General features: G+C 26.7%; 3 protein-coding genes across 4 annotated transcripts in view; 2 read left to right on the top strand and 1 right to left on the bottom strand.

Annotated features, from left to right (window-relative positions):
* Positions 1–5,740, bottom strand: part of LOC107455242 (neuropeptide CCHamide-1 receptor-like) — a 323,522-nt gene extending 317,782 nt beyond the window's left edge. Inside the window, exon 1 of one of the 2 annotated variants that reach the window (XM_071187546.1) lies at positions 5,641–5,740. The gene's annotated coding sequence lies outside the window, so the exon portion shown is untranslated. The remainder of the gene's footprint in view (positions 1–5,640) is intronic. The other variant, XM_071187544.1, reaches the window with a different exon arrangement.
* A 5,221-nt stretch (positions 5,741–10,961) lies between these two features.
* LOC107453215 (cyclin-dependent kinase-like 4) overlaps positions 10,962–19,973 on the top strand; it is a 122,408-nt gene continuing 113,396 nt past the window's right edge. The window contains exon 1 of the mRNA XM_071187465.1: positions 10,962–11,111. The gene's annotated coding sequence lies outside the window, so the exon portion shown is untranslated. The remainder of the gene's footprint in view (positions 11,112–19,973) is intronic.
* Positions 19,233–19,670, top strand: LOC139427007 (ribonuclease H-like). The gene has a single exon (XM_071187290.1). It carries the CDS (start codon positions 19,233–19,235, stop codon positions 19,668–19,670), a length of 438 nt encoding a protein of 145 aa, XP_071043391.1.

Raw genomic sequence — 19,973 nt, 5'->3', positions numbered from 1 at the left:
TGATGGCATGTCTTCGGATCATCATCAGGGATGTTTTCCAGACCGTCGGCAATAAACCATTGAGAGGTAAACCAACAACAACAACAAATATGTATCTAAACCAAATTTATTTATTTACTTTTACATATTCATGGTTACGCTTCGATTCGGACCCACTACCTCCATTTTAAATTGCTTTTGGGGGAGACTATTTTCACTATTAGTTTTGTTTTCGTATCATAACTGTTTTGACTCAAAAAGGAATTCTCGTAATATGCCCTACTCGTTACATCAACCTTTTACCGTGTTTTTGTTTCATGTCATGGACCAAAATCTTTTTTGCTAATGTTTCATTATGAATATTTCATAAATATATAAAATATTTGATTGGTTAGTATATAATATATACAGTAATATTTCTTATTTAAAATAAAAATAATGAGTAAAGAAATAAATGCATATTTTTCGATTTTTGCTTTAAAAAAATCTATTTTGCTTAATGTCTCATGACAACTAGTTTATAAATATTTTATAAATATTTTAAAAGTATTACAAAAAAATTAAATATAATAACATTCATCATTAAAAATTTAAATTATGAATAAGTACGTGAATACATATTCTGTAAACCAATACGTATACCATATTCTGTATGTGTATGGCCTATTATTGGTAAAAAACCCTTTTTAGTTAATTTTTTTAAAAAAAACTTATTTGATAAATATATAAAATATTGGATAATTTCTAATAAAAATAATGCATATTTTTTATACAACTATTGAAAGTGATAGTTTTTAAAAGAAAATTCCTCGCTCATTAATAATTAAGAAAAATAATTATGATAACATTTATCATTAAAAATTTAAGTTATGAATACGTGAATGCATATTCTTTATGATATTGGTAAAAAAAATCATTTTTAGTTAATGTTTTTTTTTTTAAATTTATTTGATATTATATAAAAGAAGGATAATTTATAATAAAAATAATACATAGTTTTTTCATAAATCTATAAAAATTGATAATTTTTAAAAGAAAATTTCTCCTTTATTCTTTTCCACAGAAGCTTCGGGATATATTCACATTATCAGTTTAAACATATTTTGATGAATGGATTCATAGCATTTGCTACAGCTTATTCCCTTCCGCTTCTTTGGTTTTCACCGCCTTTTACTGACTGTTTATGACGGGAGGAGTCATATTTCATTTTTTATTTCAACATTCAATTTATGAACAGAGAAAAAATCTCAACTATTATATATGCCGCTGGCAATATAAGATATTCTTTTATTTTAAAGTCATTTTTTACAATGAAAATCACGCTTTCTTAAAGAGGATTCTTTTTGAATAAAGGAAAACAAAAAATTAATGATATGTTTGACTAGTATTATTTTATTTGAATTAAAGATGTGTGAATGAAGCATATTTAAATGTTGTTGAAATGTAATGTTTTAGTTTCATTTGACTTGTTGAATATAAATGATATAAAACGTTATTGGATTTAAAAGTAGGAAATATTATCGGAAAATATGTGAAAGTATGTTACTGAAATACAGTAGACTATAATATCGTTACATAATAGAAGTTCATTGTTATTATACATAATCAAAACTGATGAACTATTCATAACTATCATTTATAACAATGTACACAATATAAATAGGTAAGAAGACACAAGTGATACAATAAAAAAACTTTTGACTTGTTGATTATGCATGATATAAGAAGTTAATGAACTCCTAAGTAGGAAAATTTATCAAAGAATAAGTAAAGGTAAATTATAGAATATGTAAATTATTTCAATTCAGTAGGGGGAAATATACTTAAATCATAGAAATCCGCAGTTATTAAACATAAATCAAACACATGGAATAATCATAACATTTATAACAACATATATAAAGTAAATAGAAAAATAAGATGCATATATAACAATAAAAGATAAAAAGAAAACTGCTGCTCTTAAATTTACAACTAAGCAATAAGGTTCTCTTTGGTGCTTAAGTCTGTAATCGTACCATTTTGAGCTCCACTCAGAAGGCAAGACATTTTGGAATCCAGCATTGGGACAAATGAAACACTTTTGAATGGAATTTACCCTTGTTATGTTATACAAAAAAAATTTTTATTTATGATGTTATGAATGTATAAATGTTTATGATACTTTAATGTAAATAGATACTTTCTAATAGTAGGTTGGGTATAGGAAAAGCTGACCTTTTTAAAATTACAAAAATTGACCTTTTTTTTTCTTAGTTACCCCAAATAATATTTTCTACTTTCACATCAACACACTGTAAAAAATGAATAATCAAATATCTCGTAATTTTCTTTGATTTTGACGATGCCCATTCCTGGTATAAGCTCTGAACAAAAATATTGTCAAAGTGACGAAACGCCAAAGTATCGTCACTTCATCCAGAAACGAATTTTGTCAAAACTAATTAAATATCTCATCATTCCATTTTTCCAAAAGAAAAGAAAACTCGTAGTGTCTAATGTATTTAACTTACCTAATAATCGCTTTAACAAGAGCACCAAATAGACAGCACAACACAATAAGGACAAATAGTTAAATTATATCCATGCTAGCAGAGGGATTCGAACCCCGAATCTCCTAGTACGAGGACAGCTCATTGAACATCATATGCATCGGCCATTCTATTGAAGTTCTAATTTCGTCATTCTAGGTAACAATCTCCCACAATGTACTACGATGAGGTTTCGAATTGAGAAAACATTTCTGTAATTTATTTGAGAGTTCACGTTTCGTCATAAATCACGTGATTTCGCGACGAAATGATTCTCAAAATTAACGAAATACTTCTCAAGGATTGCTAAATCATCGAAAATCAAAGTTTCATTTCTCAGAGTGCATTAAACTACTTGTAAGTAAAGTATGAAATGTTTGAAATTAGTTCACCTTTAATTTTTTTATTAAATAGTTATTAAAAAATTTCGAACACTTTTAGTGCTTTTATTGCATTTCTCTACAAAACGCTTCCTAATAATATACAAATAATAAAATTATTGCATATTTTTCTTGAAAATTATATTTAATAATCTAATAATTTATCATACTTTTTTTGAAAAAGCACTAACCGTTACTCTTAATTCCATTATCTATTATCTCTGTTATTGGTGTCTATTATCTCTTAATTTTATATTAAAGTGAATGCTTTGTTATACGATTTCTAAAACAGAATTACATAGCCAGGATTGCAAATTTTCTAGAAAAGAGCTCTTTTTCTAAAACGATAGTTTATTTTTATCCTAAATAAGAAAATCATTAATTTTTATCTTAGCTACCGGAAAAACTTTTTGTATTAATATTAGTAATTTATAATGTATTTCTGGTATTAAATTAAAGAGAACAAATAATACAAACTTTTGCATTTGTGTTCTTAGCTTAGTTTTTAGCATAAGAGTTTATCAGGTAGTCTTTTTTTTCAGAAAACCTTAACATTTACACTCATCTTTTCAATCGTAAAATGCATTTTCTATTACTATTAGAATGGTGAAAATGCATTATTGTATATTTAGAGATATAGTATAGCTAGTATTATTGTATGTCTAGAGATGACAGAAAATATTACTATTTTTGTATATTTGAACAAATAGTTGATTTTCTTAAAGCAATAGTTTGTCAAAAAATTTTAGTATACTTATGATCATTTTATGCTCGTCCTTTCGTTTAAAAAAATCTGTCGTCTCTTAACGTTTTATGAAAAACGTTTTACTAGATTTTTTTTTCAAATTTAAAATTTATATGTTGATATCAAATCATTCCGTATATAGAAATATTTTACATTTTACTTTCATTTAATAAAATTTTATAAGTAAACTAAAATATTCATCAAATTATTTTCATTTTACTTTAAAACTGTTTGGCTTTCAATTTGTGCTACACTGTAAAAAATTGCATATCAAATTACGGTGAAAATTAGTACCGGCACTCATATCTGCATAATTTTTACCGTAATGCAATTAATTTTTTATAGTCTAATATATTTATAAATATTTTCATAAAAAACAAAATGAGTTTCATTGTAAACTAAAATTTTAATAATATCTCAATCTCTCCCTCTATACATATATATATATATATATATATATATGAGCATGGACNATATATATATAATAGCTAATAAATTATTTTTTTTTAAAGAAGACCATTTTGGTATCATGAAATATACTTATTGATGTTGGTATTACAATAAATATTCAATCAATGAAGAAAATTGATCATAACATTTCTGAACAGAACAAGATATTCTCAAAAGATTTAATAATCCATAAAAAATGATCTAATTATTTTGATCAGTCTAATTATTTTGTATATAAAAAAATGAGGCTTGGAAAAAGTTTCAACGACAATAATGATGGTAAAATGCAAATCCATGTTTTGAAATTTGACCGCAGATTTCAATAAATATTTTCCTTCAGACTAGTGGAAGTATTTTTGTATTCTTCTATCGTTTTGTTGATCACATGCTAATTTAATCTTAAAATTTAGATCACGTTTCTAAATTAAATATTTAAAATGACATTTTATTATAGTAATAATATTTCTATATTTATTTTCATATACTTAAAACAAGTAAAATAAGAATTGCATTAGCCATAAAAATATAAAAAATGTCTGTAACCTGTATGAGTCAATGATTATAAATAATTTAAATTTCCTCTTATATCTTTATGCATAAGGGAATAAAATTTTAATCTTACATTATTCATAAATAAAGGAAGTTTAAAACTTGAGCGAAGTTTCATTTGAAATCATTATTTAATACTTTTCATAAGTGTGAATTTATTTATAAAGTATAATTTTCTTTTTTGGATGTTTATACAAATAGTTTAACAAACTTTAAAATATTAGATTTACTTTAATTATTATTTTAATTTAAATAAATATAATTAATGAATAAATAAATGAAATTAATAAATGAATAGGTGCATTTAAAAAATAATTAAATTTAAAAAAATCTTAAAATATAATTATTAATAAATGCAATTAATTATTCTATTTATTCAAATTATTCATTTAATTAAATTAATATAATTTATAACAAATTGAACAAAGTATTACTTGAATAAATAAAAATCTTTTTCATTCAAGTTTTCAGTTCGATAAGCAATTCTGTTGATTTTAATATTGATAAAAATACTTGCATGTTTTAAAAGTGATATATCATTTCATTTAATGTCACAAAGACTACTTCCTTGTGGAAATAATTATTCAATAATTTATTTTTTCCTAAAAAAAAACCAGAAAACAAATAGAATCCACGAAAAATTTTGAAATTAAAAATTTATGCTCTTTTTAGTTGTCTTAAACAGATAACATATATAAGCATTTAAAATAAATAAATTTAGCAGGACAAATTAGAATGGTTATAACATTTTTTCAAATTTTTTAATACAAATTTGACTATTTGTAAAATTTAAAATCGCATAAATTTTTTAAAAAACAACTAATTAAGGATAAATAAAACTTACCGTTATAATATTTCAATGGAATTTTTTTGTAATTATGTCTAAAAAATTTTACTACTTTCTGTTCAAATTTATTGTGGTGACTAACTGAAATTGGATATATTTTTCACGTATAAACTTTTAAAGGGTTGCAAAGATATTAAAAAAAAGTGTTTCAATGCTTACTTTAAACAACGTGAATGCTTGCTTTATGCAATGTTTAGGAGCTCTCAACATGAAAACTGCGACTTTTCTTAAAACGCTCTGACTTGTAGAGCTCATTTACTGACGGTGAAGAGTTTTTGTAGTTAAGAAAAGATGGAGTAGCGCCACCCAGCGGAATATCTCTAAATATCTTCAAGTAAAATGTTGGGGGTGGTAGTGAAACCATTGTGTCAGTTGATTCAGAGACCACCCCCAGAGAAGAAAAACAAAGGGACCCCAGATTACTGGCCGTATCGTTATTAGCTTTCTTACTACAACACTCCACCAGTTGGAGTTATAAATAGCTTTTCGACTCTTTTTTCAACTAAGTACTATTTCCCCCTTTTCATTCTTTTCCCCCATAAATATCAACTTCCTATATGCATATATATATNTATATATATATTGCGAAAAAATGACAAATGCGGAAAGGGGTTTTTAATATAAATGAAGTCAGTTAAATTATTACTAAATATCGGTAACATTGGTGTCTGGATAATTAAATATCATCTTGATTAAACTTTTCATTAAAACTTTCATCAGAATTTTCAGATAACTTAAATGTTATATGTATTCACAATTTAAAATGCTTTATGTACTCACAATTTGGTTTTATGTATTCACAAAATTTAAAAAATATATATATTTACTTTTCATTTAGAAATAAAATTTTGATGCTCTGATGTGTTGATATGAATTTAAATATTTTATTGGTAAAATAGAAAATGAGAATCTAAATTAAAACAAGTGCGCTTGCTTTTAAAAAAATAAAGATAACTTAGAAATTATTATATTATCCTGGTTGGTTGGTGTCGTATCCTCTATTGAATCATATTTCATGGTGTGCTTGAAAAGTTTTTGTTATTTCTATGGCATTAAAAGAATACAAATCCTCTTCTGTGGGGTAGTTTCAGAGGTGAAGGCCTGCAGCGCCTGCAGGGCAGTTAAAAACATGATATGGTGTCAGTTCCACATTAAGACAGTTGCCACAGTTTTGATATATATATTATCCAGCAATATTATCCTAGTTTGTGTTTATGATTGAAAAAACTGAATATACTGAATTGATATTTCTTATTGATCGTAAACGAAAATATAAATGAAAAAATGAAATTTGTATATAGACAGCAGTTTTCACCTTTTTGTCATGCAAATGAAAGAATAAGCTTGTTTGCTTCTTTATTGTGATTATATAAATACGTTTTAATTACCTTTCCAATGAAATGGAAAATAGCCGATATGCATAATCATATTCATTTAACTACTTAAATTCTAAGCTTTATGTCATATAATTACTTTGATAGTATATAAAGTTCAAGTTCATAAATTCCCTTGAAACCTAACGAAACCTGATTCTAGATGCTATGAAACTTGAACTACTAATCTATTCGGTTTTAATATCTCTAATAAATTAGGGATGTTTATTCAGATGATAAACGGTTTCCGTGTTTATTTACAATCTTTTATTTAAAGGCGTTAAAAATAACTCATATCCATTTGCAAGCTTTCAAGTAAAAATGTTGCTCTAGTAAATCAAATAAAAGAATTAAGTAAGATATTATTTACGCCGTATTTCTCCTAATCCTTTAAATAAGTAAAAAATTATAACAGAACATTTAACGCTGCTTAAATATATGTGTAATGTATATATATAATTAATTAAACTAATCAGATGTTTTTGGAAATATATGAAATTCTAATTAAAACATGTTTTTCTTTTCACATTAAAATGCATGCAAGTTCAAAATATTTTAATATAGAAGAATACTTAATGAATTTGGAACAATAAAATGAAGAGAAATATTTTCGAATTATTCAAAAGAGTGTTTAAAAGAGAGTTTTTTACGGAAACCAGAAAGTTTTCTCTGTAGTTAATAAGATATATTTATTTATTGTTCTATTATTAAGTAGAAGTTCTATTGACTTGTAAAGTACTTATTTATAAGCAATATTAAGGAACAATTAGATGTCACCTTTTTAAAAAATGGGGCTAACCACTATGTAATTTCAAAGCCTTTAAGCATATTTTAAGGTGGTTTATGACACATTTTTGAAATATTGTTTTTTAAAATGCGTGCAGTTCCTTGAGTTTTTTGTGCTAGTGTACTATATAATAAGTATACCTATAAAGACTCATAAATTCTTCTAAGAAGAGAATTGATGTTTCCAATATTATGATTCAGTATTAAAATATTTTGATTCTCTTTGAATAAAAATGCCCATTTTTTAACTTTCTACATTTTTCGCTAACGATATCGAAAGAAAAACTTTAAGGACTTCTAAAATTAAAACTGAATAATGTTCCTTTTTATTTAATCATAATAAAAATCATAAAAGAAAATATAAATGTATTTTAAAAATTTTCTGAAGGCAAATTAAATTTTAAAAAACTAAGGTATAATTTTAAAAGGAAGAAATTATGAAAAAATGATCAATTAACATCAATGATCAAAAGTTTAACAAAATGATAAAAATTATCAAAAGTTTGACATCACTTAGAAACATGGCAGAAAAAAGAAACTACTATATATCTCTTGTGTTCTAATTAAGATTAAAAAAAAAGCATAATTTCATCCCATTTGAAAAATATTTAAATTCCTTAATTCTTTCAACTACAAAAATGTATATTTTTTTTTTCATTGTTTTGATCTTCTTAAGGAGGATGCAAGCTGAGTGACATGACAAAGCACGGAAGCACTCTACAGTGCTTTTAAAAGAAATTTGGTCCAAGAAATTTGGTTTTCAATGTTGGAACAAAAACTCTTAAAAAATAAAAACGCAATTTTTAAAAACTTCAACAAGTGTTTCATAAAGATATTGCTCTTATATTTTGGTATTTTAAAAATAATAATTTTGCACGTGAAAAAAAATGCATTGCTTGCATTCTTCATAGGCCTTCTAATAATTTTAAACAATTGGTAAACGCTTAATTAGACATCATTCATTAATTTTTTTTAAAATTCATCTGCAGCTTATATTACAGACTGCAATGTCTCGAAACCCTTTGATTTGTTAAAAAAGTTTAAATAGTCCTTCAAATTTCAATAACTCTGGTTTTTGTCATCCATTTCAAAGAGAATTCCTAACGTTTACGCAAAACTGTAAAAGTCAAACGTCTATTTTCTTAGAAAATAGTGTGAGAATCATTCTTAAAATAAGCATGCTTGGTATGTAAATTATTTATCTATACTGCAATTGTTGTAAAAGTGAAATTATTAAACTAAATAGCTGAATTTTCATATCTTTTTTACCCAATTCCTGTAATCTTGTATACAGTTGTAAATTTCTGTTCCGTTTTACAACTTAGAGTAATTTTATTATATTTGATTTCTCGCGTATTAGTAAAGTGCACATAGAAAACATTTTGGTAAAACTACCGTGCTTTATGGTAATAATATTTTTAAAAAAAACTATAATACAAGTTAACAAAACCAAAATTGCGGTTTTTAAAGTATTCATTTGGTTATTTTTCATTTCGTTTGATAACGGTTTACCGGGTATTTTGGTTTTAAAAATTATAGTTCTTATTACCACACATTTAGTAAAAAATACAAAACAGAAACGTAAATTTACTGTTAATCAATGATTATGAATAAATGATTTTTATGTCATGCTTTAAGAAATCATGATGAAGTTATCAAAATGTATCACATTTACCAAATTTTATCACATTATTTTTAAACCACATTTCATTTTTAATTATACCAAAATCATTATCAAAGCGCTTCGATGAAATTTGTCGAGTTGTTTTGTGTTCCCACAGAAATAGAAACACGGTACTTTTTAATATTCTGGTAGTTCAATTTAGTAAAAGCGCCTGCAATACATAATTGTGTAAAAAAATATTATTTTTCTAGGTAGTTTTAGGACTTTAATGCATGGCATAAAAAAAGGGTTATAGACCTAATGATCTGCTTAAAATAATTTCTAGTACGGCTTGCTTAAATTGGGAATACTGTGTTGATAAAGGTTAAAGGGTGGTACATTATTTATTTATATATATATTTCTCTTTTAAAACAGAGAGATGAGGAGTATAAATGATACTTTCAATTCTTGATTGTAGAGTGCTTAACATACTAGACGACCTATATATCCCCTTAATATTGACCCAAAATATTTAAATTAGGCCCCGTATTATATTACCAGATATTAGTGTTCCCCACCAGAGAAAATAATTATAGGTTTAATGGGAGGCCCACAATGTGGCCCTATAGGTAACTATGTTTGTATAGATAATAGTGTGTTGAATAGCATTCAATATTTACCTATGTATATATACAATAGCGTTAAAATGCAGGAATTCGAAGTCAATATTATGTATAACAATAAGAACCTAATAAGTATAAATGATACTTTCAATACTTGATTATAGAGTGTTAAACATACTAGACGACCTATATCTCTCCTTAATATTGACCCATAATATTCAAATTGGACCACGTATTATATTACCAGATACTAGTGTACCCTGATTCTACGATTTTATGTTAATAGAATAATATCACTTTGACAAAGAGCAAACTGAAACTTTTGTCTAACACGGAAAGGGCACCAAGTGTAGCATAAATTTCTGATGCTAAACAAATGATTTTTATTAAATTTGATACTCTAAATTTGAATATGTTATTTATATTGAGACTAATTTTAGATTTCCTAAGGTGTTGGTAGCAGTGGAATGCTCATGCATCTCTCGCTTACGAGGTCACTAGTTTAAAGCCGGCGATTGTTTAATTTTCAGTAAGAATTTTTTCTTATTATTTTAAGAATATAGTGTTATATTTTACTAGGTTTTTTGTCTTGCAGTTTAAAATGTTCGTTTTAACAATGTTGATGTTGTCTTTGGCCATTTAGGCTCTGGGGTTGCGATTGTTCTTGCTTTTTACTGGCGCCATCTATGGCCGAGAATTTTACTTCTGCCACGCCAATACGTCACGCCCGTTTATAGGGTGGATCAATTCATGCATCCATTCATTCATCCGAAGATCGTAATTTTGGTCTGAATCAGAGAGGACGATCAATCCCCCTATCCAGTATCTTCAGAGGTATAATTTAGTATGGAAACATGGAGGACTTTCTGACCCCCGACAGATTTTTTTTTATATCCGTCGTTGAACAGCCGACCCAATTTTGGGTTTACGACTACTAATGTTCAATTCCGTAGCCTTGTATTTTTGAACCAATCCAGGAGACGAGAACCTCGCAGCCTTCGAACGAGCTAGGAAGAGAAAAATGACGTCATTTTGACGTCAGGTTTCTACTCCTAGGGAAAACCTGAAACCTCACGCTTTCGAACGGATTTTGCTAACGGACTGCGATCTTCATTTTTCCTCCCATCTATCGGAAAACTTTCACCTAACAATTTGCTGGCGAAAGCGATTCGAACTTTCGAATAGGATGCGTTTAACGCTTGGATTAAATTAGATTTCCGATTTCAAAGATAATTTTTACCCAGGTATTTTATGATTTTTTATAATTATTTACCTAGATATTTTATGAATATATTTCAGACATAATTTTTTCTCTCACAAATTTATTATTTCATATAATAAATGGATAAAATAATTAATTTCTTTTTTTTGCAGAACTTATAAAATCTATAATAATCTTGCACGACTTTAAATAAAACGTGAAAATTTTTTCTGTTCCAAATTTTTGTGTATTCTCAGCCGTAATATGTTTAGTATAATTATTGCAGTGTTTTTATTAACTTTTATTTTAATTACCACGTAATATTTTCAAAATATTTGCAGAAAAAAATGGAATTTTTTTCTTTAAAAAATTGGTGAGTTATGACTGAGATTAGTGCATAATAAATAAAAAAGATTACTATAACTAAATCGTACATAATATAAATAAGAATTACTATAAATTGTATACTTATTTTTAATCCGCTGTGCAATTTTCTATCAGAGATTTGAAAGAACTGAAGCTTTTAGAATATGATCGCTTATGTAATTTTTATAAAGTAGTTGATTAGTTTAGATGCATAATTAAGAAGCATAATTTCATTTATTTTCACTTGTCTTTTGAGTTGGGCAGAATAAAAGTGGGTAATAAAAAGCATGGAATATGAAGAGTGGAAATTTTTTCGATATAATCGTTTTTGAATTATTATTAAATTACAGATAAATTTAGACGCATAATTACGAAACATTTTTATTATTTTTTTTATTTTTCTGTTCATACTTTAAAATGCGAAAATTCCATCTTTTAATTTCTAAGACAAAAAGATATTTTTACTCTTATAGCTATAATGCCAAAATATATTCGACAATTCATTGTTTGAAAAATTATGTATTATTTTTAGGAATAAAATTTATTAAGAATAAGATTAAAAAAATTCTGAAATCACCTTTTTAAATTTTTTTTTTGTTAGAAATAGCATTAAAAAAGCAATTGAATAAGAAAAACGCTTTAGAGTTATTTCTTAATCTTCTGTTTGACCTTTGACCCTTTTAAAATAATTACTCCTTTAATAAGATCGTAAATAACAAATTTTAGGGTAGAAAAAAAAACTTAAGCAATATTTTCTTTTCTGTTTTGAGATTCTCCATTAAGTATCAGCTGAGTTACTCTAAAGATATTTACTTACATTTATTTGTTATTATTAAACTATCGTTATTATGTTTTTATTCAAATAATACTTTAAATTATCTTAATGTATGCGATTAATTCTACTTCAAAAAGTTTTTCACGAATTTATGCGACGTGTAAAAAAAGAGAATTTCTTTTGCATAATTCATTTGCATACAGAATGGTAAATCATAGGGAAAAAATATCCTGCATCAATCAGAAAAAAAATTGAGAGAATTTTGTTATTAAAGATGTGTGCAATGAAAACTAGTTGATATTTGCATTGAGTTAAACTACTAACACGAATTTGTAATAAAATAAAATCACGAATAATCCTTATGGCTAGACCTACAGCAATGAAAATGTATGACTAAAGGTTCTAACTCCCAAAAGTTCTAACAAAGTTCTCACGACTTGGCACCCTTGTCTTCTGAGTTGGATTCCATATAAGAGCGTAATAAAAAGACCGGAATATAAAGAAGGAAAACTTTTATAATAAAATTGTTTTTGAATTAATTGTTTTAAAGTTGCTGATAAATTTAGATGCATAATTAAGAAACCTCTTTTTATTATTTATTTCCTTAATTTGCCTGTTCTCAATATTCCAAGAAAATTTTTTTTATATTTCTAGTCATAAAATCTAGTCAAGTCTTCTAAAAATTATTTATATTTCGATGTTATTATTATAACATCGAAATATACTCGAGAATTTGTTTTTTAAAAATTATTTAATATTTTAAGAAAAAAATTGTTTAAAATGAACATTAAAAAATTTCTAAAATCAAGTTGCTTTAAATATTTTGTTTAAAATTGTACTAAAAAATTTTTTATCAATTTTATCAATTTTATTCTCTTTAATCTTTTTTATCAATTTTATTATTATCATCAGAATTGTTTCTCCTTTTCAAAAAGGAATAACAGTTTGCCTATTTTTTTACAAAAAAAATGCATAAAAGAAAATAATAGAAATAAGTTTAAAAGATTTGATTTCAAAAAGCTTTAAGGAAAATACTTCTCACAAAATATATCTGATTTTGTTCGCTATTTGAGTAAGCGTTCTTAGTTTAAACTACTATCTTGGTAAACATAAATATTTACACTTTTTAAAATTTTCCTTGGTAAATATAATGAAGGAGAAAGGATATTAAGTATAAACTAATCCAGACAAAGGAACAAGGAATAATAAAGATAAATATATACATTTATGATGAGTCTTTAAAAAAACATATGGATATAATACAGCGTAAAAATTTGATTCAAACAAAATTTAATTTAAAAATAATTTCTTTCTTAAATAATATAATTAATTATTGCAACTTTCTGCTTTAATTAAAACATTGAACAGTTCAATTATTTGTAAAATTAAAGTTATCCTTTATCTCAACTTGTTTTTGCAACATTTTTAAAAATTGCATTCAATATTGATAAAAAAAAAATATGAAGTTACTTTCGCTGCATAAACCAAAATAATCCAATTTTAATTTACTACATCATCAACTGGGTATTATTTGAATAAGCAAATAGTATTAAAAGTTCTTTAGGCTACAACTGCGATCAAATATTTTGCATGTATATATCGAATCGAATAAAAAAATCATTTTATTGTTTCGAATTAAATTACAAATAATATTTACTTAGTTTTGTTTTTTACATATTGTCCAGTTTAAGGGTTCCCATCCCCACCCCAAGATTGATAAGAACATCCCCCTCTAAAATTCAAATAAACTCCCCTTCACAAAAAAACAACATAAATGCATTTAAATTATATAGAATATTTATTTTTTTTATTCAAAAGTACGATTTTTTAAATATATCTGAATCTAATGCACTGTTAGAATTCTCATTCTTAAATTACGGTTAAATAACCGTCAGCAGTCTGTCCATCTAATTAACAGTAAAGTTTAAGGTAAAGAAAGAAAATTTTTCATCTTTACGATTTTGAAAGCGTTTTACAACTAGCATAGTTTCAAAACGTACAAAGGAAATTTAACTGGACATTAGAGCTAGGCTTTTCGTTAGATAATAGACATTGGAGTCAGGTTATGGTTGAGTTGTGTTTCATAAAATGGACCGTGGAATGTGGTTTAAATATTTTATCTGGTCGTTTCACCTATCGTATGAGAAGGGAAATATTAGACTTTTTACGTAAAGCAGCTTTATGGTGCTGCCCTCTATGAATGAGAATATTTTATTCTAATATGTCAGAGTCATAATTTAGGGAATGCAGGACATAGAAATTATTCATGTGCTGAAAATAATGGATGAAATATTGCAGTTGCTGAGACTTGAGTCCCTGTTCTGTCTGTATGAGATTGACAGCTAAGCCCTTTCGGCAAAAGCATGTACAGTCGTTCAAAAAAAAAAAAAAAAAAAAAAAANACAAGTAAAAAAAAAAAAAAAAAAAGACATCACCCTGAATAACTTCCGTTCTAAACATCGGATTTTCACGAACTAAGTGTCAATCTTCAAGGTTCCTGGGAGTGATCTCAAATGGGCTAATCAATTAGCATTAATTAAGTTAAGAAATCGGACACAAAAACGTACTTTCTCTGAATAAACATATAATTTTTTCTTTCTTTTTTTGCATATTTGGAATCCAGACCCTTAAAATAGTGGGATAGACAAAATTTCGAAAAAATTGGGTCATAAATTGGGTCGCAATAAAGATTTATATATTTGGCGATAGTCCCAGAAAGCAGTCAAGTAAAGTTGCCGCCGCAAATGAATATTTTAAGATAACCCATAGACTAATTGACGAGAAGAATACTTAATTTTACTCCGTTGCTAAGCAACCAAGCTCAGACTTTTAAAAAAAAAAAAATAATGTTCTCTGATTGCTCGGAGAGGTTTAATTAACTATAGTCTATGGAAAATATCTTGAAGTTCCTAGGCAATAGACAATTTTCAAGCCGATTTCTGTCCAAGAAGTAAAGATTTTTTTTTCTTTTTAATCTCCTTTGAAAAGAAAATTTGAATCGATTTATAAATTTTTTTTCTAAGCTTTTAGAGCTTGAATGCATAAACTTTTTATCAGACATTATTTGGTTTTTTTTTATGTTGCTTTTGCTTTATTTATAAGAGGATTTCATACTAAAATCAAATTTGCATAACTTTTTATAACTATATATAAACTTTATAAAATCATTTTTACAGCTTTAATCGAGTCTTCTAGGCAAGAAAGTTTCAAGAAACAAGAAAAGTGCCAGAAAAAAATTTAGATTGTATAGTAATTATAATGCACATTTACAGGGCTTATATAATTTACGACATTTCTTCCTTTTTCTATAACTGAAGGAATTACTGATTGTTAAGTGTCATTTTAAAAACATTGAAATATGTTATGTTTAAGAATAACAAATTTAAATAATATGTTGCCTATGATTCATTGTTTAAAAAAATCGCTTCATTCTGCCAGATATTTAGGTTACATATTTTTCCTTAGATAAAGATGATCTGCAAATAACATCCTGATGTTTTGATATATTCTGAAACTTACTTTCGCAAATTCACCACAAAATGTCGCACAACATGTTCTTCAATTACGATTAGCTACATTTATCACCAAATACCGCTACTATATTTTCTTTGTTTTCTTACATATATCTGATATAATACTCTCTTTTTAAACAAGTTCGTAAGGTTCTTGAGATACTGAAATGATGGCACAAAAACTTGAAAGATAAAGTATTAAATTTCATTAGCCTAAAATATCTGGTCTCAAAATTTAATTTTAAAGTTAAAGATAACTTTTATAATAAAAATATTGATGCTACGGTTCTCTTACGTTTTTAAAGGCCACATGAATCCTGTAAAAATATTCCTTTAACGAGCATAAAATTCTTATGAAAATAATGATCAAGACCCAAATGTAAAACAGTATAATTGATGATAAAAACTTCACTGGCTTCAAAAAATATGAAGAGGTAAATAAAAGTCGACATGTTTCGAGTGTTCAAATGTAAGCGCCCATTTTCAAGACTCGTCAGCGGGAAATGACTTGTAACTTTAATTATTGGACGCTCAAAACATGTCTCCTTTTATTATCATCTATTATTTTTTAAATCAATGAAGTTTTTATCTTTTCGATTCAGTTTCTTGGGACTATTCATTTAGTAGCACTGTATATTAAATTACTTTACTCTATATTAAAATAAGTTCTGCGTAAGATATAGGCATAGGTTCTTAGATTAAAAGAATAATAATTAGTCACCACTTTCTAAAAAAAATCAATGCAGTACATTTTTTTACTGCAACCCTTAATAACATTTTTATGGACATAAAAAATTCCGTTAACAATTCAAATTTCAAAAATCGAAAGTAATAATGGAATTTCCCCTAGCACCAGTAATCAAAATTAAATAGTTACAAGGACAGACAGCTATTTCACACAAGTTAGCGTTTCTGTCTTTCTTGAAGTCGTTTGAAAAGGTATTTTCCATTTATCGATTCAAAAGTTTATTCTACATATATTTTAGGGTATACTTTAGACGTGTTTCGATCGAGTTTACTTTTACACCCTTATTAGCTTAAAATTATTAAATAATTTGCTTAAAATAAATTATATAAGTTATATGATTTAATGCATTTTTAGTATAATAGTAAATGGGGCTGCCATCGCTTACCTTTGATCTTGATACCGCTAACATTGAATAAATGGAATAAGTTTAGATAAGTAATAATAGTCAAATTTTTTCTCGTTTTAGCTTTCAAGTAATAATATGTTTCGTCTAAACAGATTTCAATTCTGAAAATAACGAAATTACTGAGTAGGTTCCATGGATCAATATCATTCTTATCCTCTTATGTTGAAATAAAGGAAAAATTGATTTTCACAGTTTCTATAAAAAGTATGTTAACCTTCTCATCGAATATTTTTTTTGTTGTTTTTAATGAAAAGAAGTTCGAAAATAGTGTGTTTTTTATTGCATTTTTAAATCAGATAATGATTCTAAAATCGGTGCGCCTTCGGAATCTTTTGACAAATTTTATTTTTAGTACTTGTTGTTTAACAAAATAAGACATTTTCCTCATAACATTAAAGTTTAAAAATAATTTTGATAAAAGAAAATTTTTTCAGCATCTTTTATTAAAAGAGCAGCTTTCTTAAATTAACTGTGTATAAGCTTAAACATCAAAATAAAATTGCGGATCGATTTTGTTCATTTAAAAAACAAAGCAAACAGTTGTGGTTTTTTGAGTTGCACTAATATGTATATAATTTTCGCAAACTAAGCAAACAAGAAACAATAAAGTAAATAAATAAACAATTTGTGAGCTTAGTCTTAGAGAAAAGGGTGCACTTATTTACTACGATCGGTCAGATTTTTTGCAGTGAGTAATTTTAACATAGAAAATGTTTTTAAAATCTTATTAGCTAACTGGGTATAGTTCTGATACTCGAAAAAAAACTTAGCAATTACTTACAACGAGTGTTAATTTAAAGAAAACCTCTAAGTACCAATAAAAATTAAGCAAAATAGTTTGGTATATTATCGGGAAAAAATCCTATGTGGTAGCAAGAAGAAATAGTAAAAGATATAATGAAGTAATTATATGGACTTCCGTGAATCACACGCGGCCAGGAAATTAAAAATTTAATTTTACAGTTAAGATGTTAGGACGACATTTTAGATATTGACATATTTTAAGACGCTTAAAAATCTTAGCTACGCATTCGACAGCTTTTAATGTTCGGTACTCCTTGTAATGACTTTTAAAATATAAACACTATTTTAGATGATCTATGTTAAAGTCACAAGAAGCAACAAAAAAAGGACAATCAATAATTTATCTTTATTTTTCGAAAAAATAGTATGCTTAGTAAAAAGTCAGCTGTTTTGCATCAAATTATTTTAAAGAGAAAGTTTTTAATTTCTTAACATGATCTTATTCTTAGCTTGCAGGCAATAATTCCAAATTCTCTTTTAATACAAACTTGACAAAAATTTAAAAAGGAGTTTTACTTTAAAGGAAAACCTAAATTAAAATACTAAAAAAAAATTGATTAGTGTATTAAAGAAAAAAATAATATACGTAATAGCGTAAATAATAAGATTTTTAAAAATGTTAAAATTTATTTAAATAGTTGGTTGTTGGTAAAATAGTTCTGCGAATCAAGCGAGGATAGGTGATTTAAAAATTTTATTTTAAGATTAAGACGATATGTAAGATGTTGAGAAATTTTAAGATAATTAAAAATGTTGACTACTCATTAATAATTATAAACTATATATTGAAGAAATTGATGAATATATTATTCCAAATCTATGCATCATGCGTATGTATAGTGAAACTGTATCAATTATTAAAAAAACAAACTAAAAAATAAAATATAATCACATTACAATCTGATGTATAATCATATTCTATCAGAATGCTTTAATTAAAACTCGACATTCGTTGAATGAAATGTTTTTTTTTTCGATAAAATGTTTTATTTAATAAAATGTTTCATTCGAATTTCTTTATTAAATTTAGAATAAAATTTTAGACGACTAATAAGAAATGCATTTTATAATTAAAAAAAATGAGAAAATGATTAGCAATCGTGTGTTAGCGAAAAAATATGAAAGAATTTTTATACTAAGCGCGTAAGCCAAGTTCTTCGTAAGTTAACCACATAACAATAAACACCCCATTAAAATATTTCTTCATTGAGACCAAACTATTTTTTTTAAAAATAATTGATTTTAATTTTTTTCAGCTTCTACTAAATAAAAACAGTTGACACTTTAGATTTTTTGATCGAAAAATATTAAATAGATAATTATGATGTAAAAAAAATTCGAACCACATAATTTAACATGTTTTCCTCCTCAATTAAATAAAATAATATAAAATAAAAAATAATTACTAAAAATTATTTTTTGCATGAAATTATCTTTTGGTAAATGAGTTTCATGAGTGGATGCAATTTTTTTTAAAATTGTTTAATTAGTTTTACAAATATGACTTATATGGAGTCTACATCAAGAGACCTGATGGCGATATCAACATTAAAATGAGAAACCCGGATTCTCGCTCTGTTTTCCGATCGGAGCTTCTTGCTATTGAGGCAGGACTGCGCGCAATTGAAGAGGATTCGCTGCTAGACCTTATCTGGATCCTAACGGATAGTAGAAGCTCTATCCAATATTTGAGTGCATGGCCCAGAGTGGGCGATAGGGCTGGAACGGCAATCCTACAACTTCTCAGCAAACTTTCCGCGAAGAGGGATATTTATTTGCAGTGGATCCCGTCCCACGTTGGTCTATGTGGGAATGAGATCGCTAACTCGCTGGCAAAACTTGGCACAAATGAACCTCTGCCGGAGAGTTTGTCACTCACATCCTCGGAAATTCACTCCATTAGAAAGAAAGGTGTCCAGCTAGTCTGGAATACTCCCCCAGTACATATCTGGTATTCTGGGGATAAACCGGGTCGTGCTTTGACCTTCTGAGGTAAAAGAGGCAATCAGACTGCGTTCACTAGATTCATCAGTGGTCACATAAAGAGCATGAGGTATGAACAGCAGCGTATCCCACCTGCAACAAATGTTTCCCCAGTGCCCGGCCCACCTCCTTAGCTGTGTGGATTTTGGAATGGAGGATTTTCTGCATGACCCGGTTTTGTTTTTTGATTTCCTGAGGGTGAATGGACTCATGGACCTGGTCCAGCTCCGAAACAACAACACATATATGACTGAAAACACAAAAGGGAAATTAACATTAAGGGGTCTAAACTTTTAATCGCTCTCCTAATC

Source organism: Parasteatoda tepidariorum, chromosome X1 (assembly GCF_043381705.1).
Source record: "Parasteatoda tepidariorum isolate YZ-2023 chromosome X1, CAS_Ptep_4.0, whole genome shotgun sequence".
In the NCBI taxonomy this organism is placed as follows: Eukaryota; Metazoa; Arthropoda; class Arachnida; order Araneae; family Theridiidae; genus Parasteatoda; species Parasteatoda tepidariorum.
Note: the sequence above shows the minus strand (reverse complement) of the source record. Positions and strands in the feature narration are given on the sequence as shown.

Coding starts and splice junctions, on each gene's coding strand:
- LOC139427007 (XM_071187290.1), top strand. CDS start 19,233: ATGAGAAACCCGGATTCTCGCTCTGTTTTCCGATCGGAGCTTCTTGCT.